The 27,765-nt window shown below is 46.1% G+C and overlaps 1 protein-coding gene and 1 long non-coding RNA gene across 6 annotated transcripts; both read right to left on the bottom strand.

Annotated features, from left to right (window-relative positions):
• Positions 1-375: 375 nt before the first annotated feature.
• CCR9 (C-C motif chemokine receptor 9) lies at positions 376-3,741 on the bottom strand. The gene is made up of 2 exons (XM_037520238.1): positions 3,717-3,741; positions 376-1,522 (listed from the first exon to the last, which is right to left on the bottom strand). The coding sequence occupies exons 1-2, from the start codon at positions 3,735-3,737 to the stop codon at positions 449-451; spliced, it is 1,095 nt and encodes a 364-aa protein (XP_037376135.1). The 5' UTR covers positions 3,738-3,741; the 3' UTR covers positions 376-448.
• A 20,603-nt stretch (positions 3,742-24,344) lies between these two features.
• Positions 24,345-27,421, bottom strand: LOC119252777 (uncharacterized). 5 transcript variants are annotated; one of them, XR_008553361.1, is made up of 5 exons: positions 27,400-27,421; positions 26,397-26,577; positions 25,558-25,683; positions 25,266-25,469; positions 24,345-24,867 (listed from the first exon to the last, which is right to left on the bottom strand). It is a non-coding gene; the product is annotated as an uncharacterized LOC119252777 (long non-coding RNA). The 5 variants fall into 5 exon arrangements; XR_008553359.1 differs by lacking the exon at positions 27,400-27,421 and having other exon boundaries at positions 24,345-24,652; positions 24,771-24,867; positions 26,397-27,391; XR_008553360.1 differs by lacking the exon at positions 27,400-27,421 and adding an exon at positions 27,291-27,391.
• Positions 27,422-27,765: the final 344 nt, after the last annotated feature.

Below are 27,765 nucleotides of genomic sequence, written 5' to 3'. Positions count from 1 at the left end.
CTGGTGTTTCTGTGGACAATGGTGGTCGTCGATGTTTCTATGACCGCTTTTGGAATGGGTGACATTGGAACCAGAAACACAGCAGTTCACAGTGTCTTGAGAAAATGAAAGCCTCTGCTAGAGTCGGTTATATTAATGCTTAAGCAAAGTGCTCAGCCAGCGGCCGCAGTGACGTTAGTCTTTCTTTGAAAAAGGCAGGTACTGCAGCATACTATCCTCAGGGCTCAGCAGGCAGCTGAGGTGGCCGGAGGGCTTGACAGCTCTGACTAGAAATACAAATGTTGAACTCCAGGCCCATCTGAGGTTTTTTTTTGTTTGTTTGTTTGTTTGTTTTCTTTTTTTACTTCTTTTCATTTCCTTGGGTTTTCCTTGGTCTCATCAGTGTGGAAGCTGCATCTCTATTTCTCGTTACTTCCAAAAGGACCAGCCACATGAGCGCGGAGACCCCTCACAGGGAGAGCGCTCCCGAGGTTGTCTCCAGCAACGTGGATGACAGCCTGAAGCTGCCCTCTCTCCGGGTAAAAGAGACCCACTGAGCCTGGCTAATGCAGCCCAGTTTCTTCAGGGTTTTCACAAGATCCCGGCGGAATCTCTCACCCACGAAAACGTAGAGAACAGGGTTCAGGCAACTGTGGAAAAAGGCAATGGTCTGAGTGACGTGGAGGCTGATGTCGATCCGGATGGAAGCAGCACAGCTGGAAATGAAGCCAAAGTGGACATCGATGGCCTGCACCGCCAGAACACAGTTGTAAGGGAACTGAGATAGGAAGAAGACGGTGAGGACAGAGATGGTGACCTTGAGGGCCTTGTGCTTGGATGACTTCTTGGCTTGTATCAGAGTGTGAATGATGAGGGTGTAGCAGCAAGCCATGACCACAAAGGGAAGGAGGAACCCCAGGATGACCTTCAGGGTCAAGACAGCTGACTTCAGCTTGGTGCTCTCATCCCCAGGGTAGACCATGGTGCAAATGAAAGTGTCGGATTGCTCCTTGATTTGGCTGTACATGATTTCTGGAATGCAGAGCAGAGTCGCTAACACCCAGACAGCAAAGCAAACCATTTTGCTGTAGAGAAGTCTTTTCTTCTTCCAGTTCTGTGCCTTCATAGCCCGAGCAATGGCGATGTACCGGTCCACGCTGATGCACATGATCAGCAGCACGCAGCTGTAGAAGTTCATCTTGTACATGCTGTTGACCACTTTGCACGTGAAGGTTTGGAATATCCACCCGTCAAGGCCAATGGCCCAGAAGGGAAGAGTGGAAAGAAAGAGCAGGTCGGCGATGGCCAGATTCAGAAGGAACATGTCGGTCATGGTCTTCACTCTCGTGCAGTACCAGTAGACGAGGGCGACCAGGCTGTTGCCCAGGGTACCGATTAAGAACACGATCCAGTAGATGGGTGGGAGAGTTTTGCTTGCAAACTGCCTGATGTGGTCTTTATGGCAGAAGTAGCTGGTGGTGTCGTTCATGTAGTCATCCGCAGTGGCTGCAAAGCTGTACATAAACTCATCGGGCATGGGACTCTGTAAGGAAACCCAGGATGCCATTACGTTGAGAACAATATGAGAGGCCAGAGGCCATGCAGGTTTTTGTTTTGACTCTGGACATTTTATTTGAAACCTCAATGGGGTTTTACATGATGTTGAGATCATAGGAACTGCGGGGTAGGAGACAGACCCGGGGGAATAGGAGGGGCTGCCCAAAGCCCTCCGATACTAGGGGGAGGTCAAGGGGGCACCTTTAGTCCCTCCTGACCCAAAGCCCTGCTCTCCATGTTCTGATGCTCGTAGTGGCCACACCAAATCTGAGCCTCCAGCTGGGGTGCCAGGCCCCTGAGCCCCACCTCAGGAAGCCCAGTCACGACAGCTGTTGGGTGCCCCACCTTCACCTCCAGAGGATGCCTGCGGCTTCCTCGGTTAGAACAGGGGCAAACCGCAGCACACAGCCAGGGCAAGTCCCGCAGAGCTCTCACCTTCAGGCTGTGGCTCCTGTGCCCGTGTGTCTGCTCCCTGCAGGAGACTTTGGGCTCAGAAATAGCAGCCCTAAGCATCAAGGGTTGGCAGAAGAAGGTCTCAGAGCTTTCTGGGCCCCCTCTTTACTGATCCCTGTTATCTCTGGTAAGTCTCCACCAGCTCCAGGCCTGGCACCATTCCCATCTCTGGGACGAAGGCAGGGCAGAGGGTGAAGACTGTCCAGAAAGGCTGTGCCCTCCCCACAAAAGGAGGTGGGATGGGAGAGGGAGATGGAGGAAGGGAGGTCAATCCACTGTGAGCAGCTGCTAATACACTTCGTCCCCACACTTGAGGAAGCAGTGAGCTGCAACAGGGAGCCTTTGCATTTGACCCCAGCAGGCAGCCCAGTGAAGCCTGAGCAGTGAGCACCCCCTCCAGGGGTCCTCCTCCACTTAGCTGCAGACCTGGAGCCCTCAGGCCACTCTCCCATCTCAATTTCCTTGTCTATAAACGCAGCTCTGCCTTCTCTGGGAGGCTGAAGGAATGTGACCCCTGGGCGGTGACCACTCCATAACACGTCCTCAGAGAAGTGGCTACTGGGACGTCATGGCTATTTCCCAACGAATGTGTGAGTCCACACCTCAGAGCTCCTGACTTTTTCTGATGGAGGAGGTGCTAGACACCTAATCACAGAAGGTCATTATTGGGGTGCGTTTTCTTCTCTGGGGTTGCCTCCCTGAGTTTAGAAGTTCCCAAGATTCCAACTGAGAATACAGAATGACTGACAGTCTCCAACACTCCCCTGGCTCTGTCCCAGCCTTGCTCTGTTCCCAGCACAACAGGGGGCATCCGGTCAGGAAAAAAAGAGATTCGCCTCCTTACTTCACCAGGTCCAAATTAGTACATTTTTAGTTGTCATGGCTCTATAACAATACGTGCAATACTTAGCATCGCTGGCATGTCATCAGTGATGTGCTTGACCTCAGCGATTGCAGTCACCGCTCTCCACACACCATAGAGACTCGAGGTGCTGTGAAGGGCAGTGTGTCGGCGCCTCTAAGGAGGCGTCACTACAACTGTGTACACGTAAAACCCAGACTTTCCCTCTGAGAAAAGCAAAATTAAAACCCTCAGATATTTGGTGAGGCATTTATGACTATCGAAGAAGCACCGGAATTGGATGTAATTGATTACATTTGGTTATAAAACCACAAATGATTCCCTGGATGACTTTAACCACCAATTTTTGTTAACCTCTTTGTCTCTTTCAGAGAACTATATACTACCGTGTGTCTTTTGTAAAGGCTACATGTTTGGTAAAAAACAACTAATGAAGTTTACTGTGGTTTTTAAAAAACACATGAAATGGATTCTGCCTTATTTATCTGCATTTCAGAGCAGATACATGGAACAAGTTAAAGTTAGTGCATCCTAGTTAAAGACCTTACCTATTCATAATGTTAATAAATAAATACTTCTGTTCATTTATTATTTTTCAATTATTTTAAAATAAGTTTTAATTAATTATTCATCTATAATGAAATCCAAAGTAGCATTCTCCTCTGTCTTCACAACAAACCCACCCCAAGGCATCCTGGCCCTTCTTCGTGTGTGTAAAGCCCTCCTCATGGGCATCCTGTGCCCTGCGAGGGGCGCTGCCCTGCAGATCTAACACTAGGAACCCACAGGAAGAAATCCTTCCCCAGCCCCAGAAGAGGCAAGACAAAAGTGCACTGGATGGGCCTGGGGAGCAGGGGATACTCACCATGATTTCCGTGTCTGTCATGATGGATCAGATGCAAACTTACTTCTAGAAAGAGAGGGCAAAAATCAAAAGGAGGTCTGGCTTATAAATGAACACCAACAACCATGTAAAGGTGGAGATAAATTGTTAAAACTGTTTGTTCTCATGAATAAAAAAAAAACCCACGCAAGAGTTAGAGTCTGTGTTATACTTATGAGAAGTCAAATATCCTGGAGCTCAAAATCATCTTGAATATAAACAGAAATGGAAAAAAAATCTCTCCTTTGAGTGTCCTTTGAGCTTGAACATTTTCCCCAGTGTGTCCTTTTTATATTAGCTCCTTTTCCCTTGACTCCGCTCCTCCTTCAGGGTCTGATTTGCTGACCACCACTCCCTCTCAACTCATATGGTCAATCAAGGGACTCCGAAAAATGGCAGGACAGCAGTGGATTTGGGAACATTCTGGGCCCATACTCTACAGGGGAAGTGCCTCTGGGCAACCAGTGGCAAGAGCTGGGGGTGGAGGCGTTGGCAGGAGGGAGGCCCTCTCCCCAAGGGGCCTAGCAGCCCAGCACCTGCCGGAGGCTCCATTTACAAGCTGCAGGCAGAAAAATAGACCCTACTTTCTCTGTCCCCTAAATCCAGCATGGAAAGGAAGCCTTAGCTTTGTTTACCAAAGAAATGGCAGTTAGTTTCCTAATTCAAAGGACCTCCAAACCGACTGAGTAAATCTCAGCTGCTGTTTTCATTTTTGAATCTCTTTAAAACCCTACCCTACGTGACCCAGGAACAACAACCTTGTTCCCTTCAAGGAAGGTGTCTTGAAGTTTGGCATTTTCTCTCAAACCTTTAGAAAGTATGTTTCAAAGATGCATGAGAGGCGCCACAGCCCAAGGTTCCAGAAGAAAACTTTCTCCTCCAGAAATCCAACCCTGATCTGTTGGCTTCCTTTCCAAAGCACATCATGACTCACGCTGCTTTTCTGAAAATACAGTGGTTTTCAGTCATAGCATGTGGTACAACCACCTTGGAAAACTATTTTGTCAGATGCTTAAAAAGTTAAGCCTACACTCCCCGTGTGATCTAGCCTTCCTGCTCTGAAGTATTTACATAAGAAGAATGATGCAAATCTGCGGTCACCAAGGACCGATATGTAAGTGTTCAGACACGAAAGCAGGCTTACGTGTAGTAGTCAATGACTGGAAACAAGCCAGTCTGTTGGGATAGTGACTGGACCAGCAGACTGTGGAAAGCCATGCAATGGACTAGAAACGGGTGGCTATACACACAGCCATGCGAATGAATCTCAGGATTATGATGCTAAGAAGCCAGAATTCAAAGAGTACATGCAGTGTGATTCCACTTACACAAAATTCTAGAAAATGCAAACTAGTCCATAGTGAATGAAAGCAGAGCAGTGATTTCCTGGTAAGAGAGAGAAGGGCAGGGCAGCGCAGGAGGGTGCAACCTTCCATGAAGAAGATTCTGGGGTGTGAGTATGTTCTTGATACTGATTGCAAAATGATTTCACATTCTGTGATCTACTCCGCAGCTCAAATATTTGTAGCTTATTGTAGCTGGACCACAACAAAACAGTTAAAGTGACAAAAGAAAAAAAGCAAGACCTGATGAAAATTTTCTGGTTCTCCTCACTCCTCAGAGTCATATCTGACTGTTAGCAGGTAAGGAGAAAGGCAGCCAAATCAGGGAAGGGGAGGGGAGGGGGGGGTAATTTGTGTGTGTGTGTGTGCGCATTTGTATGTATGTGTCATAAACATATTTCCTGGCCCCGTCCGCCAAGGGACCCCAAAACAGTGACATGGAATGACTAAGAATGAACCCTACACCCGATGTTTCTAAATACCTTTCTCCACTAAAAAGAACCAGGACTCCTTAGAGAAATGTCTGGCCCCAGAGCAGGGCAGGGAAATGAGAAGCTGAACCTGGACGTGATTTTTGCAGCAGAAAGCAAGGAGATGCCCAGAAAGATCTCTAGGACTTGTGACATCCGCTTCATGAGATTCCCGGCAGGCAACGCTGTGGCAATTTGAGCACCAAGCTAGATAATGGCGGTAATAATTTCAGCACATTCAATTAAATGAGGACCCATGAATCTATACTGGTAAAAATAGATGAATTAATAATTAAAGGTGGAAAGAGAAAGCTCTTCTTATGGTGCCAACTAATAAACACAGAAGGAATAAGGAATTAGAAATTAGTGGGTGTGCATATGATGAGGAATAGCATAGTCACCATCTTGAAGGATCTCCCCCCAAATCATATATTCCACCATTGATTTTATCATTCTCTTTCTCCAGGTATTTTTCTGAATCAAACTCTAAAAAAGACAAAAAAAAATTTTTAAATGTCCAGTGGAGTTTAGAAGATCCAACTCAATCTTATTTTATCTCAACTTGGGCAATATGGAGATTGACTTTTGAGACTTAAATTGGAAAACACTTCTTGGACCATGTCACCTCCTGTTTCACTTGCATGAAAAGAATGAATATGAATCAGATTGTAGCTGCGAAAACAAATTCTCAAAGACAGAAGAGACTGACGTTGGGCGTAGTGGGTGATTGCAAGGTTTAGGACAGGGACAGATATTCTCCAAACTTGGTAAGGGTTTGCAGAATAAGCCTCTACCTGGGGTGGAGAGTGTAAGCGGGTGACCTTTTTGGAGGCCATATCTGTCCAAACTTACAAAATTCTCAACAGCTGTGAATCAGCAATTCCTCTTGCAGGAATAACTCTCCTGGTTCTTTCACCAAAAAAACAAAGATGCACAGAGAAACACATATCACGGCATATTAATTTTTTTTTTGGCAGAGAATGAAGCTAGAGGAAACCTAAATACTCAGCCATTGGTACTTTCCATTATATTATTTATGCCTATTTATCATATAATAAGTACACCTATATCTATTAACAAACCACATGCTGCCCATAAATAGAATAAAATGGGCATCAGAGAGATACAAAGAGGGCACCACAATTATTAGGTAAAAATGCAAAGTGTAAAAGATTATGTTATGAGATCTTTTTAAAAATGTGTAAAAGATCAGACATCTCACTGCTGGTCAGGACTGAAACATTTTCTGGATGGAGATGGAGCCTGATCACAAGCAGAAAGTGAGACTCATTTTTCCCCAAGCAGAAAGTGAGACTCATTTTTCCCCTTTAGGTTTTGTAAAGTGTTGAAATATTTTACCTTGTGTGTGAAATTTTCAAAACAATCTTAAAAACAACTTGTCAGCTTCTTTTTGAAAAGACTAAGACAAGAAGGCCCAGCGCTCTTCCATGTGCACACCCCTTAGCAGAACTCGTCCGAAAGTAGAAGTCAGGACCTGCCAGCGGCCCTGGAAAGTGGGCAGCGCTGAAAAGCACAGCCTGCTGACAAAATCCGCTATGTCTGCTTTTTATAATTTTGAAATCCTGTAACAGGTTTTTTGAGGGTTTATCTTCCTTCCATTATACATAGGTTTCTGGCTTGTGGAAAATTTGGAGAGAGCCCAAGAATAAAAAATGAAGCTCGCTCCCCCTGAACCTACGACCTAAAGACACTGCCAACGGCCTTTAATTTATTTACTCTTGTCCTCTCAGCATCGGATGATATTTTGAATATTTTGCTCCACAAACTGTAAGGTCTGAGAGCTTGCTTTCATTTTCTTCTTTGCCCATAAAGAAGGACAGAAAAACCCGCAGACAACAAAACGTACTGAAGCGGAGAAACGTCTCAACCGTCTCTTGGGAGCACAGTAGCAGGTGACTCATCACTGACCCAAATCTCACGCCGGTGTCAGTGTGGCCTCGTTATGGGCACTGTGGCCGCCCAAATCTGGAAAGCCTTCTGGGTTGAGGTAGGGGGATCTACGGAGCAGAAGCAAAAGCCCCCATCTGTCCCTGGGCTCAGCCCTTAGTGCCTGGGGGACCCTGGCGAGGCATGACATGCCCTCACTGAGACTTGGGTCCTCACCTGTAAAGTGGAGGGCTTAGCCCCACCTGCTCCAAGGGCTCCTTACCAAGGCCAAGAGCATTGCTGTTCTGGATTCTCTTGGCAGGTAGGCAGAGCGCTGTGTGAGCACTAGGGGACATGCTGCCACCCTCAGCTCACAGTGCGTTCAATGGGTCTTGACACTTCACACACTTGCGTGGCTTACACAGTGAACCAGACATGGTCCTCAAGGAGTTCATGTTCAAGTACAATGGCTACATCTACATTGCAAATCCCATCCACGGTAAATGCCGTGAGATGCTCTGGGAATTGAGAGAAGGAAGTCATGTCTCCAACACTGGGAAAATTCAGGAGGGCTTCATTGAGGAGGTGATATTTTTTGCTGGCCCTTGAAGGCTGAAGAGTATGGGGACATACAAGGAGACAGAATCTTACTGCAGGTCAAGGAAACATATCAACAAGGCATGAAAGCCAGAAAGTGAGGTGTGTGCAGGATCCTAGTGGAGAATACCAGTTAGAAAAGGTAGCCTGGAATCCATTACTAGCCAACCATTATTTTTGTATTCACTACAATTCTTTAATAACCAATGTGAAAATCTGCCTGAAGCTGCTCTGGGTGTGGCAACTCCCCACACCCTAGCTTCTGAAGCTCATGGTAGCGCCCTGAATTGGACACAGACAACTAACAGCGGATCCTTATGCTGATCTTTGTCCAATTTGCTCCATAGAGGTAAATCATCTTTTGCATTTTGGGGTAGCTTTGTTTTTTCACCCTGCACAAATGTAGGGGCTCTGAGCTGTCTATCAGGCATCTGCTTCCCAACCCTGAGCCAAGTGCCCGCTACCCTGCCCGGCAGGAGCTGCGCTGGGCCCTGAGGCTCCCGGTGTGAGCTTGTGAGAGGAGTGCCGGAGAAGGGGCTTCAGAGCCACAGGCAGATACTGGAATGAGGAAACTCCCAACCTTGAAGTGCTGAAATCGCAGCTTGACTGGGGGTATAATTCCATCATCCAGATTCCCCCATAGTTCTCTTAACCCATCACCTCTTGCTGCAAAGTTCACTTTTTCCCATTTTTCACAACTACAAAGAATGATGCCCAAAACTTCGGGGGTTCACTTTCCCAGCCCCTAACCAGCTACCCCTAGCACCTTGCTTTTCCCTCCTTGGAGATTCAAACTGCCCTGAGCTACGATTCACATGTGTGTGTGGGAGTCTTATTACTCATTCTGGAAACCCGGGCAGGGCCCCACTTAATTCACCTCTGCCTCCCTGACAGCGCCTACAAAGCACCTGTTCCTCCTGACCATTGAACAAGGGAACAAGAGCCGGGGATTTAGAAGCCGTGGTGAGAGCACACACCTGCGGGCACAGGTGACCCTGGGCAGGGAGGAAGGGCTGGGCAGTACTCACGTGGAGAGCAGTGCCTGCGGCTCCAGGAGAAGACGCCCCAGCCTGTGTCTCGCGGCGGGCCGGCTGGCTCTGCCTGGTATGAGGAGCAGGTTCTGTGATCTCTGCGCCTGCAGCCACCGGTAAGTAACCAGAGAGGAAACTAAGCCACCCCTGCCTGTTTTGTCACTGGAGGGTGGCCCTGGAGGGTGGGGAGTCACAGCTGCAGCTTCCAGCAATCAGCAGAGCTGATCATTTGCAAACCGAAATGAGAAGTCAAGAACTAAGGGACTAAGGGACGCCCATGCCCTCTGCAGATGCACCTACAGACTGATCATCTGAGAATCATTTCTTTCCTAGACAGCACAGCCGCTGCCGGGGATGGGGAATTGGAGAGTTCTGAGGAGAGTTCCAGGCTTGTGCGATGTGTGCATTCGCAAGGTTTCTTTGGGTGCGGCTCTCTGCACAGGCCTGTTTGGGATGGTTACCCCAACACTGTCCATCACAACGTCACCCTTTTTGGCCTTGACAGATGCAACTGAACCCCTAAAGCCGCACTGTCCCATACAGTGTTTACTGGCCACATATGTCTCTTTAAATATAAGTTAATAAGATGTGACTAGTGTCTCGGTGACACCGGCCACATTTCAAGTGCTCCCTGGCCACACGTAGCTTGTCGTCGCCGTAGTAGACAGCACAGAGAAGGCCACAGAGGCCCATCACCCCAAAAGCTCTATTGGATGGTACTACTTTAGAAAGAAACCTGGCTGGGAGCAGAATAATGCTGGAAGATCACAGAGTCAAATCCAGTAAGACTTATTTTGACACGGCCATTAATACATTTCATCTTAACAGTGAGAGCTGAGGGGAGACTTTGAAAAGCCTAAACAAAATGTTATATTTTTAGCAAAACTCACAGATGGAGTCTTGTCCGCCAGGTGATGGGAGAGCCTTCGATGACAGCAGGATGGCATCCCCTCTGGGTTCCAGGGCCAGGTGCTGTGCCTGGTGGCCGAAGGGCATCTAGGGAATGACTGTGCGATGGAAGCTGCAGTCCACAACCTCCTCCTTCTGTCACAGAGACCCCAGTTGATTCCCTGTTGTCATTAGGACAAAACTTCTCTGTAATGTTTGTTCTGGGGGAAATCACAGCCACACGTTAATGGAGACTGAATTCTCTTTTCTATGTTTCTCGTCATAGTCCACAGTGACTCTCTCCAACAGGCTGGGCCTCCCCAGACACATGCCCACCATCACTGCTCACACAGAACAAGTGATGTGTGAGATGCAGGTGGATTTGAAAAGAACATCAAGTATGAAGATGGAGTTCGTGAGCACTAAGAACGAAAGCACAGGTTGATTCAGCAACCTTGAAGTATGAGTGAGCCATGAAGTTCCCTGACATTCGCAGAGCTTTGTGTCTAAAATAGTACATAACTAAGAATCCGCCAAATGCTCTGGGCTCTTGCTTCTCTCTCTAAATTGGCAATTGGTGACAGAGAAGACAGGGCCAATACTGGGAAGAAAATGCTCGTGGACTTTCTGGGTGCTGGGGGCCAGGGAGACCTTCGGGGAGTGAGCACCTCTGCGCGAGCTCTGGACGAGGAAGAAGCTGTACCTCTGCCTTCCCGGGGCTCCAGCTGTTCCTTCACCAGGTAAGAGCACCCCCGCACACACTGCGTACCCCCAGATGGTTGGGTCAGGCTGGTGGGGTGAAGGGAGTGGGGAGGAGGTGAGGGAAGAAAGGGGCGAAAGTCACCGCTGAGGTGCTCTTCCCTCTCCCCTCTGGCCCCCTGTGCTCCGAAGAGGTGGGGGTGCTTCGGTGACATCAAATTCTGGAAGAGCGACTTTAGAATTTTCAGAGAGATGTGAGGCTGGGAAGGCAGGCAGATGCTGGCAAGTAGTAGAGAGAACTTCTCATGTCTCAAAGTTGCTGAGACAAATGGAATTCTTTTTGCTGTCTTCTCGGTCAGGTTCATTCCTTGGAAGGAGGGCCCCATTTGGGGGTTTGTGTTCTTTGCTCAGTTTCTCTCCTTGTGGGTGGAATCAGAGCTGGGTGATTTAGAAGAGGTCTCCAGTGCTCTTTTTCTATGGACCTCTGTGTGTATGTGTGTGTGTGTGTGTGTGTGTGTGTGTGTGTGTGTGTGTGTGTGTGTATTCTAACCCTCCAAAGCTGAGTTCCAGAGGACAGGAGCACGCCTGCGTCCTTCTGGGTCCCAGGACAGGCGCTATGCCTGCCGTCCCCGGGCCTAGAGGGAAAACCCGTGGAAGAGAGGCCGCAGTCCACAGGCTCTGATGTCTGCAAGAGAGAAAAGGCCAAGATGAATTTATTACAGGGGCCCAAGAGAGGGCCAAGTCAGGATTCCCTCTTGTTTGCTCTCACATTCTGAGTGTTTAACGCAGAGCCTGGAAGAGAATAAATGAGTTTTGCTGTATCCTCTACATCTGGATCTGTATCTGTAAAGCTAGATTCATAACCTTGCTCTCCTCCCTCCTGAGCCATCCGTCCATATTGGGAAAGTCATTCTAGAAGAATGACTTTGGAAGAGAATCTACTTCATTAATCAAAGGCTTATCTTAACTTGGAAAGTTCAAAGTGTGTTGAAGGGCCTAAGGGTAATTTGGGGTGAGGGGCTGATGGGTGCACTTATAAGGCATCCCCTCAGCAAACATCTAAGGAGTTAAATCTGTAGGGACTTTTCTCTGCCCACTAACTCCATCAGGACGGGGACCAGGGGTCTTGGCCATGGTTGCAACCCAGCAGCACATTTCAGGAGTTTATTAATCATCTTTTGGCTAAATTAATGGGGGGAATGAGACTGGGATAAGTCCTGGGAATCTGGAGCAGTGCTATCTAATAAAGCTTTCTACAATGGGGGTTATTCTGTATCCGTGCAGTCGCCAGCCACAGTAGCTAATGCACGCAGACTATGGTTAGTATGATTGAGAAACTGATTTTTTTAATTGTGCTTAATTGTAATTGGTTTATATTTAAATGCACATGGCTGCACAAGGCTAGTGGCCACTGTAGGACATTGAGAGTACAAAGTGAGCCACCTGGCAGCAGGTAATAGCATGAGCCTGGGGATCGCTCACTCTCTGATTCAAGCCAGGGATCTGGCCCAACTGGCAGGATCACTTTCTTCTTCTTGAGGGAAGAGGGGCTTGGAGGTCAGCACCTACCTCCCCGGAAGGCTTAAAACCCTGCACCCTTTAGCTTCACTGGTTTTCTGGGATATCTGTAGAATCTTACATTCCTCGTGTTTTATGATTTGCAGCAGAAACCATTGAAGGACAAGAGCGAGGAGAAAGGAGTCATTTTTGCTAAACTGAGTTACCATGAATAACCATCAAAGGTTGGGGTGTCAGTTAGGAGGCAACTGTCAGACAGAGAGAGCGTGAGCAATAGAAGCGACAGGCAAGGGGGAGATATAGCCACAGAACGTTGGTGGGACTCTGCAGGAGGAAGAGAACGAGATATTTTGGAGGTCTTGGGCACCTTGATGTGACAAAGATGTGGGGTTTTGCAGATAACAATGCCTTTAGCGTTGATGTGATTATGGTCAAGCTACTGACGTCTGGAGCCAGAGGGGGAAGTTAAGAGTTTACTGTGTGGCCAGCAAACTTTTGCAGAACACAAGTTATTTATAAGGGACATAAGCGTCACCTGTACCTCCTGAGGTTTTGTGTTCACAGCACACAAATCGTGAGACCGTTGCAGGATTTTTGGTTTTATTTACCTCATCCATTAATGATAAAAATCACCCCTTCTGCCCTGACACATTATCTCATTGAAGATCTCACCTGTGTTATTCACTCAGCTGGGCCTGTCAGACTCCTGCTATGTGCCAGCAGCCACCTGAGAGGCAGGGCGACCGCAGGAAATAGTGGGTGGGGGTGAGAGCTGACAGAGAACTGAACGGGGAGCCTGGGAGCTCCTCAGCACGGGGGTAAGGAGAGCTCATGAAGAGGGGACATCTAAGAGCCAACTGACTGCAAGTTCCCATAAATATAAAGACTGGGGTCTCCACTCCCAGCAGAGGGAACTGTTGACAGGGTGGCTGCCCATGTCCAAGGACGAGAAGACCAGCGGGTGTGAGGGCAGCCAGAGAAATAGAAGGGACTGGAGGCCTGAGCCAGTGTCCTGATCCAATGCGAGATGTGCGGGAAAGCCACAGAAGGGCTTAGGTAGAGAATGACAAGTCCCAATTTCCATTTCTAATAGACTGAGGGCTGTTGCACGGGAAACTTCAGGGGAAAAGGCACAAACCTGGTGGCTGCTGGCAGGAGCCTCTGGCCTGAGCTCCCACCCACCATAAGCAGCAGATGGAAGGAGTGTTCCTTCCACTGGCCACGGAGGGCTAGGCCTCCACAGGAGCCTGGGCTCGGGCCCTGGCCCTTCTCCCACCTCCATCTCTAGGGAGGCGTGGGGTGAATTCAGAGCATTTCCATCCCCCTTCTCTGCAACACCCACATGGAGGGAGCGCACCACGCTAATTGCCAGGGAGCCTTCACTGTGGGGATGGCCAATGTTTGAGAGAGTTTTCAGAACACAGCAAAATTAAGCAGAAGGATAGGAGAGTCCCCGTACATCCTCTGTCAATGGCGGAATCTACACTGACACATCACTGTTACCCACAGGCCATCATTTACCGTAGGGCCATGCTGCATCCCGTGGTGTGGGACAAATGTGTAAGGACCGGTGTCTACCATTATCATACCACACAGAGCGGTCTCGCTGCCCACCTGCTTACTTACCCCTCCCTCCCTGCTGAGCCCTGACAACCACTGATTCTTTCACTGCTGTCGTAGTTTTGCCTTTTCCAGAACATCGGGTAGCTGGGCCCACAGTATGCAGCCTTTCCAGATTGGCTTCTTTCCCTTGGTTATATGCTTTGAAGTTTTCTCCATGTCTCTTCATGGTTCATTAGCTCCATCTTTCTAGTGTTAAAAATACCCTATTGTCAGGCTGGGCCACAGTTTATGTGTCCAGACTCCTCCTGAAGGACACCTTGGCGGCTTCCAAGTTTTGGTGATTGTGAATTTATCAACATTTACATGCAGGTTTTTGTGTGGCTGTAGTTTTGAATGCTTTTGGGCAAATGCCAAGGAATGAGACTATTGGATCATGTGACAATAACATGCTTAGTTGTGTGAGAAATTCCCAAACTGTCTTCCAAATCACTTTCTATTTCTGAGCTCTATCGGCTGGGCCACCTTGTACTTCCACCAGCCCCGGATGAGAGGCCCTGTTTGTCTTCACCCTCAGCACATTTAGTGGTGTCAATGTCTGGATTTGGGGCATTCTGATAAGTATCTTATTGTTTTAATTTGCATCTGTCTGATGACATATGATAGAGATCTCTTTTCCGATGCTATTGCCTATGGTGACTATAGTAAGATGTCTAAGGCCTTTCACCCACTTTTTTTTTTAAGTCAAACTGCAAATGTATCCCCATTCTATTTTTCAGTCACAATAAATGAGTTTTTGAAACTGAGCGCCTAGTTTTACAAATACAGTCTGATACAAATCAGAAAATAATCCTTTGATGAGAAAGATACCTGTTGTTCAGGGATCACCAGAGAAAAATCAAGACGTCAAATATGTAACATACCAGAGTTTCTTACTTCCTACTTTGTACTCTACCTTGTAAAAAATAAATAAATAAAACCAAAGGAAGTAAGCCGCATGTGTATTTATAAGTACAAAAGGAAACCATTTTGCTACGGAATGGCTTTCTGATGGTATCTGTATAACTGGCTGACGTTCACAAACATTTAACAATTACCGCTAGCAGACAGGCAGCGTGACACCCTGAGAAGGGGCCACTTTAGAGACCCCTGCTTATTGGTGGAGATGTGGCCCTAGTATTGTGAGCTCCTCTGGCAGGGAACACCCCAGAAACTGTCACACACACACAGACTTAGGAGAAAGCCTCATTACTGGGGGAAAACGAGACTCAAAAAGGAACAATAGATTTTTAGAGGAATTTGGGCAGCTTCAGCAGATGACCTCTTTCCCTGACTCTGCGGCCGACCTGTGAGACTGGCTTTCTCTATTTTGACTTTGTGTGATTGCATGGAGGGCTTTTCCCAGACACATGCCTACTCAGTATAATCGTCAGGTTCCTGGTCAATACAAATGCTCCGTCCCCGGTGGCCCACACACAGCCAGTGGTCTTCTTCCCTTCAAAATGCAGTTTTTTGTCTCGGACGTTCCATCTATCCCAGCTTTTCCAGGGGTTCTTGTGTTATCCTTGCCTTTCTATTCTGCATTCTAAATATTCTCTTGATGAATCAAGATGCACAAGCATCTTCAAAGTTATCATCAGGAGACGTCATGAATTTCTCTTTAAAGTGTTCATATTCACTGACGTGATCCTTCAGAAGCCATGGCTTTTGGGCCCGTGGTTGGAAGATCTTGGACCCAAAGTTCACTGGCTCCAGGAGACGGCGGAGGCCAGGCCCTCCCATGGCCTTGACCCATTTTTTTAGTAGGTTGTTTCCTTATTGGTGAGTTTTAAGATCTCTTTTATATTTTAATACAATCCTTTATCAGATGTGTCCTTTGCAAATGTTCTTCTCCAGTATGTGACTTGACTTCTGATTCCCTTGACGGTGTCTTCTGCAGAGTGGATGTTTTTCATTAGAATGAAGTTGAGCTTTTTTTCAAGGCCTTTTGTGTTTGATCTAAAAAGTCACCACCATACCTGAGGCCATCTAGGTTTTCTACGATGTTATCTTTTTGAGTTTTAGAGTTTCATCTTTCACATTTAAGTGTGAAATCCATTTTAAGTTTGTTTTTGCAAAAGGTGTTAGTTCCAGGTTCACTTATTTTTTGCATATGTGTGTACAGTTGTTTGTGTACAATTTGCTGAAGATATTATCCTTCCTCCATCTATTGCTTTTCCTCCTGATTACTAGTATTATCGCTTGCTAGTATTATCATGGGTTTCTTTCTGGCTATTTTTTCCATTGAGCTTTTTGTCTATTCTTACATCAATGCCACACTGTCTTGATTATTGACAGCCTTAATTTGGGGGCTATTTGTGACCCTAAAAATCAGACCATTAATCTTTTAATTCTTTTCTTATATAAAAAAAAGGTAAATCAGAAATGGACCCCCACCCCACAACATCATCCTGCTCCCAGTTTTTTTCATAGTGTGGCCCCTCACCCAGGACCCCATGCTGCACTGATGTCTGATCATTTTTCAAAAGCTCAAAGTTCAATGGCAGATGTTTTCTAAAAGTTAGAAAATTTCCACAGCATTAAAATAGCTGTGTTGAAATGTCCTCAGTTTCAAAATGGCCACATTAAAACAACCACATCAAAAGGTCAAGTCCCTGCAATGGCACCCCAGAGAAGAGCTTCTCAGGGGGCCAACTGACCCGAGGTCCCGGCCGGTGTTTGCTCTTCGAGTCTCACACTTGCGGAGCTCAGGGCCTTTTATTGAGCTTCTACCTGCTGGACACAAGAAAACATGCATTAAGACACCATTACAGGCTTCAGATTACTCACGAGGGTGCATCTGAGAAAAAACAGTCCGGTTTCAAACATTAACCACATTTGGAAAAAAATACACGTGCCCCAAAGCAACTGAATGTGGTAGGTATTCAGCAAAAGGTGAATTATTTTTGCAAAACAGACAAAGCAGCATATCAAAGTTTCAGAGAAGACCTATAAGAAAGAAGTTTGCTTGATAGTGTTATCTCTTTTTCTCTTTCTCTGACATGTTTTGGTGACATCTGTAACCTCCCTTCCCCCATATTCAAGGTTGTGTGGGAGAGAAGCAACTGTTGTCTTCCGCCTTTGCTGCCTTATATCCAGGGGGCTCCAGGAGAGGCTGCAGGACAGCATCCCCGCCCCCAGACTTGTGACCACCGCATATGACTGTTCCTTTCTGTTGGCCTTAAACATTTAACTCATTTCTCTTTCTGATTTAAGGTTCTCACTATCTCCCCAAATTTCTGATTGTCCCCTTCCTGCCTCGTACCCTGGAAATGGACGGGGATATGAGTGAAAGGCGGTGCTCATGGAACAGAGATTGGTGACTGCCACTTACTGTGGAACCCGGGCACCCCCTGCCCTGGCCATAGTGCCCCCCCGCAATGGGTGACTATGGGGTGAAAAGAGCCAATGTAGGATAGAGCCAGTGTGGAGGACTGTGGGGCACTGGTTGGGGACAGGTGTGAGAGTATACGTTTGTAGTGGTTTGAACCTGTAACCCCTGGAGCCGCTATGAAGATGTAAACCGACTTTGCCTCCATAAACATAATGTAGAAGAAAGGAAAACACGAGTCCCACTGGGCCCGGCTCAGAGCTCACGATCAGGGAGGGGCACTGGCATGCTGGGGTGAGGGCTGGATGTGGGTCTGTCTGATGCTACATTGACTTACAGGGTGGCCTTTGTCTCGGAGCCACAGTTTCCTCTTTTGTAAAACAGGATATTAGATCTATTTTTTTTTTAAGATTTATTTATTTATTTATACAAACACTAGGTACAGTCAGAAACGCGGGAGGGTGAGCGAATTCACCAGAGTCAGAGCGGAGAGCAGAGCAGGCAGACTGACAAAATACACTGCTGAAGGGAGCAGCGGGCGGCAGGAGAGGTCTGCGCGCCATGTGGGACCCTCGTCCGGTGGCCGGGCATCTTACTGGCGCTGCAGAGGCTGCGGGCAGCTTCGCAGCCCAGCGCTCAACCGCTGCGCCACCAGGGGAGGCCCGCATTAGATCTATTTTTATATAGCTATTCCCTGGGGTTGCTCTTGGAGAAGGGGCGTTGCTCTCAAAAGGTGCCAAAGTAACAACACTGGTCCCTCACCTGCGACCTTTGCCCTAAGAGCATTTCTCCAGTTTCCTGACTCTTGGCATTCCCTTCCTCAGCATCCTGAGAAGAGACCATAAGCAAAGGGTCTACTAACTGGCCCCCATCTTTGTTCTCCCCAGTTAAAGGTTTCTCTGGCAACTTATCTCTAACCCAGTGATTCTCAATGTGTCCCCCACACCAGCACCACCTGGCCTTGGGTGCCCCTGACCCCCGAATCAGAAACTCTGGGCATAGGCCCACCAGGTTGTGCTCCAGGGGCTCCCTTGGGCATCACAGCACCCCCTGTTCCATTGCTGGTTTGTCCCAGGTCCCCCCAGGGCTCCCGTAGCACCTCCTGTGATAACTTTGGCTTAGTAGCCACTTTCACAAGTGATGGAAACACAACCTGCCCAAATCTGTTGTTAAAAATGACCGGAGCATCTCCCTAGCAAATCTCCTTAGACCATATTTTAAAACAAAGGAGTAAAGGCATTGTGCCACAGCTCTCCAGTTCTTTCATCCATACCACATCCCCCATTTGGAATTGATCCATGGCTAATGGACACACATCTCAGGGCCAACTACAAAAAAGACAAATCTCCTGGCCCTTCCTTGTAGGCCCCTCTGCATCCTGTAAGTCCCCATTCTCTCAAGCCCCCAGACTTCAGCGTTCACCCAGGAAGATGCCCTGTGGAGATAAGCTCCCCTGCGGTTGAGCGTGAGTCAATGAGCCTGCCAGCTATGACACTCCTCGCTGCCACCTGTGTCACTGCCAGGGCATGATGAGCCCCCCAGATAACCCCAGATGAGGACCACAGACTTACATCACTTCCTTCAGGGAGCAACTCATAAGCATGAGCTCAGATCCCAGGCTCTCACCATAGGGCAGATTTCTATAGGAATGAGTGGACCATGGGGGTGCAAGTGAAGCTTCTGCGGCCCATGAGGCCAGATTTCAGCTGTTGCTGAAATCGCCTGTCTCATTCTTGAGCATTTCACTAAGCCTCACTTCGCTTTGCCTTTCATCTTCGCCGCTGCCAGCTTTGGGGGCTTCAATTCATTTACTGAAGCTGTGTGGGTGTTAAAGTCACGCTATGGAAAAACACACACTCACACCCCACAGGCTTTTTTTTTTCTCCGTGTGTTTCTATGCAAACAGATGCTTTTATGGCTTTCATGTCTATTGCGGCTTGCCTATCACAGTTTCTTTTCGAAAAGTTCTTCTACAAACTCAAAAGAAAAAGACCAGTAACCCAAATTTTAAAATGTGCAAAAATACGAAGAGGAGGTTTGCAGATAAGGGGGAGAAAAAACATCTGAAAAGATGCTCTAACTAGCAATTAGGAAAATACAGCTTAAATATTTTCAAAGTTTGAATAGGCAACCTTCCAGAGATGAATATTGGGCTTTTTTTTAATGTCAAATCCAGTTTTTATTGCTATATAATTCACAGCAAAGGATGCATATTGGGCTTTGCAGTGAGGAGCTTGATACTCTCCCAAGCCTGAGTGCCAGAGACGGTTCAGCCACCTGGGGAGTAGATGGTGACAGGGGTGTTAACATAGAAAGGTCGTGCTATCCCACAATGCTATCTCTTTTAGAGCACAGTCATGCATGCCTTCCAGACTGCATTGCCACGAAGACCCTTGTGTTGGAATTGGAAAACCACTTACGCATTTGCCAATAAGACAATGATTTCATAAAGGATGATACTGGCATTCTCCACCCCCCAACCCCCACCTCCAGTTTCGAAAGTTCACGTTACACCACTTTGCTTTCACAAAAAAAACTTACCTTGGTACCTTTTTCACTAAGAGAAAAAAATCCAAAGATTTTCACTTTTACAACAAAAGGCATCAGTGCCTGCATGGCAACAGCTGTTCCAGAGGCTGCGCACACCCTGAGCAGAGGTAGCAAAGTCCACCTCCTGCCCCAGAACTGCTCCTTGCAGGCCAGGCTGTATAGCATGTCGTTTCTGCTTCTGTGACATATGGGTGTTATTTTAAATTATATGTGTTATTTGATATGACTTGGGTCTGGCCATGCTCAAAAATTTTTTCCACATTTCATTGACCACACTGCTTACCTTGGGTAGATGTCCGGGGTTGGTGGGCCATGGTCAAAGATAAGTTTTGCTCTGCCTGTAATCACTGAGTATTTTACTATGAGAGTGTATGCAAGAAAATATTGCATCATTGTGTAATTGATATTACAGGCTTAAGGATTCTAATAAGTGTTCCTATCAGTTGAATAGCATAAAAAATCGGTTAACTTTGTGTTTATACACATATGTGTGATCACATTATTATAAAATCATCTCATTTGTTAAAATCTCTCATTGTTCATCCGATAGTCAAGAACAAAGATAGTTTCTCTTGTGTTCAACCACAAACACACACACACACCCCATCACTCATCCTGGGCATAGCAATTTCCACCCTTTGCCACACTGTGCTAACTTTCAGGATGTCTAAACCACATGCAAGCGGGCCTTTCTGATTAACTGATAACTTCGTTTCCAGACTTCCGTGCCATCTGATTGTCAACTCATAATTTCAGAGCTGCCAAAACACCAGATTTGGTGGTGGTGCCTGGATCTGGGGGTGTAGCCTGACAACCAGGTACCTGGCTTCCTGACCTCAAACCACACTTCTCCCCGCGTGGGCCCTAAGCATCCTCGAGACATATGACCCTGCTCGTCCCCCTGGCGTGAGCCTCAGAGCAAGCACTGGGGAGAGAGTGGGAGGCCCAGAAAGTTGCCGATCTGACAGAGTCCTCTTAGGAACATCTTTATAACCATGTCTTGATTTACACCCCACTTAATGAGGCGTGTGGTATAACGGGAAGACACCAAGGTTTGGAAGAAAACATAAAATCCAAATGTCACTTGGGGATTCAAGTTCTCTTGTTAGTGTAATTCCACCACCACTCCCCCACCTCCATGGATGGACCCACTAGAGCAGCCAAATTACAAACCTTCAGAAAATGGTTTTAGGCAAGAGGTTAGAAGAAGATGGGATGATGTCATCTTTGGTTTTCCCAGACTTTAGGGTGACTTCCCCTCTTTGCATCAGATAGACTTAATCTCCTTTTATTCCAATGAGATGCGGATTTTTTTTTTATTAGATAATAAATTTTATTGTTATATTCCCCATTCAATTGCAGCGCCCCCATTCTGACCCCAATCCCTCCCCTCCCGCCCCTGCCCCCCTAAAAGTGTCTCTGGTTCATAGTTTTTTGTTGATTTTGATTTTCACTTTCTTATAGTTATTCATTTTCCTGGTCCCTTATTTAAGTTTTCTAGATTCCTGCTATGAGTGAGACCATCCGGTATTTTTCTTTTTCTTTTTGGCTTATTTTGCTGAGCATGATCCCTTCCAGCGCCATCCATGTTGCTGCAAATTGCATGTGTTTATCTTTTTTGAATGCTGAGTAATATTCCATGGTATATATGTACCACATCTTCTTGATCCAGTCATCTATTTTTGGGCATTTGGGTTGTTTCCAAAGCTTAGCTATTGTGAGCAGTGCTGCTATAAACATAGGGGTGCAGGTGTTCTTTGGAATTGATGTTTCTGTGTCCTTTGGGTAAATACCTAGGAGTGGAATTGCTGGATCATATGGAAGCTCTATGTTTAGTAGGTCCAGAAATCTCCACACAGCTTTCCACAGTGGTTGGACCAGTTTGCACTCCCACCAACAGTGCAGAAGAGTTCCTTTTTCTCCACACCCTCGCCAACATTTGTTGTTGCTAGTTTTTTTAATATGTGCCATTCTCACTGGTGTAAGATGGTATGAGATGCGGATTTTAAGGCTCCAGAAAGAGACCAATCCAAGCTTTCTTGGGCTCTTTATTCCCTACCACCTCAGTGCAGTCCTCCTGCCCCACACCCCAGAGGTAACCCACACTGCTCCCAGCCACCTGCTGCAAAGGCGGGGCTCGTTCACAATATGACAATGTAGCCTAAGAGTTGGCCACATTTTCTTAAAGATCAGAGGTGAAGCAGAGGATGTCTCCTTCTTATTGTTATGCTTCAGCCTAGGCAGGGGAGGATAGAATTATGGGCACAGGGTGACAACCAACTACTTACTTCATTTGCGACATTGACTGCATTCTCCAAGAGAAACAAAAAAGAGTAAACAAATGTGATTTGTAAATGAAAGGGAGCTTTAAACTGACACAAAGCAGACATGGCGTCTCATGTGCCCTGTCTCTAGGAAGGTCCTCAGGAAGTCTGACCGATAAAAATGGATTGCAGTCTGTTATCCCAAGGGTGCCCACGCCAATGTGCAGGGCCAGCAGTGGGTGCCGATGCAGCCCTTGCTCAGCAGGACTGGCCTTTAGCCAGAGCCCTCCATCCCTGAGCAAAGCTGGGATTGCTCTCAGTAATCACCTCTGTTTGACGCCTCTTTTTCTCTTCCCCCTGTCTGACCAGCCTGTTTCAATGCACACAAGGTCTCTCTAGGTCTTCAGTCTGTTAGGGGGAAAAGGATGTCCCTTTTTAAGCGCGCGGGTGAGGACCCACAGCCAGGCAACCCGTTTTATATCGGGGCTGCTCCGTAACAAGTCTGTTACACAAGGTCTCTGGCCTGGGGGACCCTGTGTCTCTTCTCAATGACTCTGGATCTCTGCTCTGACATTTGATGGTAGGACTTTTCAAGCTTGAATGGGCCTACATGTCACCCAAGTTCTTGTTAAAATCTGGATCTGAGTCTGCAGGTCTGGTTGGAGTCTGAGCACCTGCATTTCTAACAGGCTTCCAGGGCGTGGCCTGGCTTCCCAGCCAAAGCACACTCTGAGTAGTAGGAGGCCAGGGCACAGGCTGGTCTCCTAGTCTGGAGGATGCGAAAAGATGCCCTGCATCAAACTAGCCATGTGAACAGAGGAAGGTGGTCAGGGCCCGAAATCAGGGGCCCAAATTGCTTTGTGAAGTGTGGTGTGCAGAGACAATGCAACATGGCTGTTACTACTGCTTTCCTGTATATGAACTATCACTTACTTTGGATTCAGAGAAAACTGGATTTAACCCCGTCACCATTTTCTAAGTGGAGGCTTGAGGAAGTCACTCCATTTCATTAAGTTTCAGTTTCCGCAGCTACAAAATGGGAGGTTGTCTTTTCAATAAGGACATATTTGTAGATATTCTGAGTAAATATGTATTTATATATGCATCTTCTCTTTATTAATCTCAGACAAGCAAAAATTCTGTGTGTGTGTGCAGATGTGTATGTGTGTTTTACTCATTAAACATTTCTGCTAAATCTGGAACCAGAACGTAACTAAAAATAATCTGCAAAACTGTTAACTAAATAGCCTGTCAAGAGTCATCTGATTTTCTAAGGTTTACAGAGCTTCTTAAAAACTAAAATGATTTATGGTTTGCTACCATAACGCTACAAAGCTAGTGGTTTCAACTAAGTTTCACTTACTCAACCCTGAAATTCAGTGGAAATCTGGGGAAAATCCACTCAAAAGAAAATTGCTTCCCTGAATCCTTCTGATCACCAAGCTGTCCAGAACCAAAATTTGGAATTTGTTCTGCTGGGGCCAACATTTCTCTTTGACTATAATAAGCACTCTAAAGAGGTGCTAAACAGCTGTGCTGTAACGACAGACCCCATTTCATTCCAACCCATCCAGAAGATTCTTCAAGACAGAGCCATGGACCATTTTGTCACAAGAATGACCATAAGTGCCTATCATAGCAACTCTGTGCCATGTTGTCATTGGCTCTGTTTCTGCACCACCCTCAGTCCTCACAACCATCTTGAGAGGTGGATGCCTTTGTTACTCCCATTTTACAAAAGAGGAACTGAGGAAAAGAGAAATGAATTAGCAAATGAATTTTAAAAATGGAAACGTTAACACTCATTTTTATCTGAGCAATATAAAATTAAGTTGTTCATCTGCTTAATTGGGTTGAAAGAACTGTCTTGGAATTACCCTGGGATACACACAAGTCTTCTATGCTATACCCTAAGATTGACATGCAAAGCTGAATATCACAGCACTGTGGATTGTATCAGAAAACTGTCAAAAACCCCAACTCTGAAATCAAAGACTGTGTGCAGCCATAAATAAATTTTCAAAGAATTCTTAGTGACATAAAAATGTTGTAATGATGCCATATGAAATAAGGTAGTAGGCTATTTACACATTCATTTATTCAAAATAGTTCATGAACACAGACTTTGCTGACATGGAGCTGGGAATAGAGCAGGTGAATGAGGCAGACTTGGCCCTCTGGAGCTCACAGTCTTGGAAGAAAAGACCCCTGAATCTTAGCAGTTGTCTTAAGGACTCAGGGTTCTGTTTACTTTCCACCTTCAGCCTTACTCTAAATTTAAGCATTATTTTTTTTTTTTTACAGATTTATTGAGCTGTGATTAGCATGCCACAAACTGCACCCATTTAAAACATACAGCTACATACACTGGATATAGTATACACTCCAAATTGTGAGAGAGTGAGGCCATCGCCACAGGGAGGAGAGAGAGTGAGCCTATCCATCACCCCCAGAAGTTTCCTCAGGCCACATTTCCCCCTCCCACTCTTCATTTAATCACCAATCTGCCTTCTGTAGATTCCTTTACATTTCTAGAAGTTTATACCAAATGGAAATACACAGTATATCCTTTTTTTGGTCTGGCCTGTCACTCAGCACCTTTATTTTGAGTTTCGTCCCCATAGGGTACCAACGCCGCTGAAGAGGATTCAATGACAGGACCGTCCACCCGGATGTTGTCCATTCCCAGGCTGGTGAGCATTTTGGTCTCTTCCAGTTCAGAACAATTACACATCGTGCTTCTAGAAACATTTGTGCCTTTGTGCATACATCTATTTCCTTTCCTCTTGGGTAAACACCCTGCAGTAGGATGGCTGGTCACACAGTAACTCTATGTTTAACTTTTGACGAAATGCCTACCTGCTTTCAAGTGGCTGTCTCATTTCTACCAGGAGGGTATGAGTTCATCTTTCCTCTGTTCTAAAAACCAACACGAGAAATAAACAAATATCTGCTGCTGTAAAAAAAAAAAAATTAAATTTAGAATTATGGGTCCCAATGGCGCAGCGGTTGAGCGCTGGGTTGTGAAGCTGCCCGCAGCCTCTGCAGCGCCGGTTCGATCCCCAGCTGCTCCCCAGCCACCGGAGGAGGGTCCCAAGTGGCGCGCAGACCTCTCCTGCCGCCCGCTGCTCCCCTCAGCAGTGTACTTGGGTCCTTCTGCCTGCTCTGCTCCCCGCTCTGGCTCTGGTGAATTCTCTCACCCTCCCTCGCTTCTGACTGTACCCAGTGCTTGCATAAATAAATAAATAAATCTTAAAAACAAACAAACACCAATTAAAAAAAATTTTAAAAATATAAAATTTAGAATTATGTACAGTAAGTGAAATTCAAGTTCCCTTCTATTCCGTTCCTTACCTACTTACTCCTACATATTACTCATTAAAAGAGTGACGTGTGTTCATCCAGTCTTGTCTTCGCTGTATGTGTGTGTGAGTGGGTTCTGTGATGCCTGGTGCTCTGTTCTGACTTCACGCACTGCACAGGGAAGCCCGAGGGTCTTTCCTTGTCCATGCATACAGCTCTCCGTCTATCTTTCAATTTGTCGCTGAATATCCTATCCTATAATAAGGAGGGAAAAGTGTTTTTAATGTGATTACAATTTTATTTATCTGTCCTATGAAAGAGGCAGCTTGCTTTCATGTCTTACATTAGTGAGACTCTTGATGAAGTTCCTTTCTCTTCTCAAACCTAAGCAAAGGCGGCCTGAAGAAGGGCTGTGCTTCTTCCTGCTGATCCAGGTCACTTGGCACCACAGTGGGCTTGGCGGCCCTTGCTGGAGTGAGATAGAATGTGGTGGATGGCCACTGAGGTCAAACAGCTTTGCATCATGTGGCAGTAATGCTCACTTTGTGTTTGTCAGAGAATTGCCATTTCTGGACTACCATCTGGTCTGGTTCTCAGCAGTCAGGAACGCGCTCATGGTTAGTCATTCTAAGAAAGGCAAAAGGGCCTAAACTCTTCAACTTTCAGCTTTGGGGCTGAGTAAAACTATGATTTTATTTTTATCATGTCAGAAAACATAGCACATCTGCCCTTGTGCTACCAGAAACTACTCTTCTGTTTCAAATAGACCATAAATTGATCCATGCTTGGTGAATGCTACTATTTTTGACTTTTTCCTTTATGTCTAGTTTTTCTCTCCCATTTTCAGTCCTAGTGTTACTAGGACTGCATTAAATGCACCTCTTTATTCTTCTCTCAGGATTATCTAAGTCATTTACAGGGGCTAAGTCATATACACTTACATAAAATTGGGACTCTATTGTAATATAGGTGCATGCCTTACAACATGTTTTCATGTTAGTAGATATCAACCCACAAGTTAAATTAAATCCAAATCTTAATGGCTAATTTCCTCATAATATTTCAGGTATGGACATCCCATAATTTTCTCTAGCCACCCCCCTATGACCAATCAATTTGCACTCATAATTGAAGAGTTCTGCTAGATTTTATCCAAGGTGGTGCTGTGATATCAGCGCTTACCATCTGCATGTGTCGCCATGTCTGATGGAAGACCGAACAGTAGGTTAGAGTGGTGGTACTCTGATCCATTTGTTGTGTTTTCTCCTGCTGTTGGGGTGTTACTTTGGTTCCAAGTGGCCATCCAGGTCCCATCAAAGAATCACCCAATAGCTTAACAGATGATGATAGCTCTAGCTTGGATCTACATTGTCATGAGGAGTTGGAAGATTATGATTTTCTAAGTTGTCATCCTTCTAATTTTACTATCTTTCTACATCTAGCTGGCATTCTTCCATAAAATAGAGCTTTATTTTGTCAGCTGGAATTATAGGGTTCAAATAGACAGACATCAAGGATACTTCACATTAATGACATGGTTTCAAAAATAAGGAGTGAATACTAGTTGCCTCGATGATAATAAATTTTTTTGGCTTTTTCTCTTTGAATATCATTATGGGCGAAAGAATTTTGATATGTTCAATGGCTATGTTTTGATTGTGTTATTCTTGGTTCCCATGGAAATATTATTCTCCTCAGATAACAGCACATCTCCAAACTGAGTTATTTAAACCAAAGTATCAAAACAAGAGTGGTTCCAAATATAACCTTCACACATTTTGGAAAGAGGAAACATTATTTTCTAAGAGAACAATGACAAGATAATCTAATAAATTATTTTGTTCATTGTTCACATTTGTGTTCTCTCTTCATCTTCAAGATGTGGGCGAATTCCAAGTGTGCCCTGAAGGAAGGCGGCAAGATGAGGATAAGGATCCTCACTGGTGGCCAGGGGCTTGGGAGTATGTTGTACTAAGGCAGCACCTGTAAACTCAGATTCAGCGTCAAGAGCTAGTCGATTGACCCACAGTTAAGATGCTTTCAAACCACAGGCATTATTAAATTCTTGTTCCTAACCATATCAAGAACCCAGTCCAGCTTCTCTTTCTTTCTCACATAACAGAGTGCAGACACAAGAGGCTCAGAGCCTCAGGCTGTTCACTTCACTAAATCATGGTTTACCCACCATGCTTTGCAGGAGAAATGATGACGAGGCTAAGCATTGTTGTTTCTAAGCAACTGTTGAGGAGGGTGTGAATGTGGAGCCCCACTCTTCAACGTCTTGTGGTTTGCCCTGTGATTCGGCCCCTTGTCTTTCCCGGTTCCTTCCCTGGGGAGGAGATCCATCTGAGAAGCCAGAGCCCCAGCTCCTCTCTGCAGGCCTGACCATGCCTCCTTCCCCTTCATCAGAGGCTACTCCATGTATCCCTAGCAGCTCCAAATGGAGGGTGCAAAGGCTAAGGTTAGTCTGCAAGTTTCTTCAAAGGAAGAGCAAACTTTTAAGAACCACATCAGCTTTCGGGCTCACTTTACCTCACAAGAGCAAAGACCA

Source organism: Talpa occidentalis, unplaced genomic scaffold (assembly GCF_014898055.3).
Source record: "Talpa occidentalis isolate TD23 unplaced genomic scaffold, MPIMG_talOcc4v2.1 talOcc4.10, whole genome shotgun sequence".
In the NCBI taxonomy this organism is placed as follows: domain Eukaryota; kingdom Metazoa; phylum Chordata; class Mammalia; order Eulipotyphla; family Talpidae; genus Talpa; species Talpa occidentalis.
Note: the sequence above shows the minus strand (reverse complement) of the source record. Positions and strands in the feature narration are given on the sequence as shown.

What these genes read in the sequence shown, in the direction of transcription:
- CCR9 (XM_037520238.1), bottom strand. Translation starts at nt 3,737, where the DNA reads ATGACAGACACGGAAATCATG. An exon ending in TGACAGACACGGAAATCATG is followed by an intron (nt 1,523 to 3,716) that starts GTGAGTATCCCC and finishes GTTTCCTTACAG; the next exon opens with AGTCCCATGCCCGATGAGTT.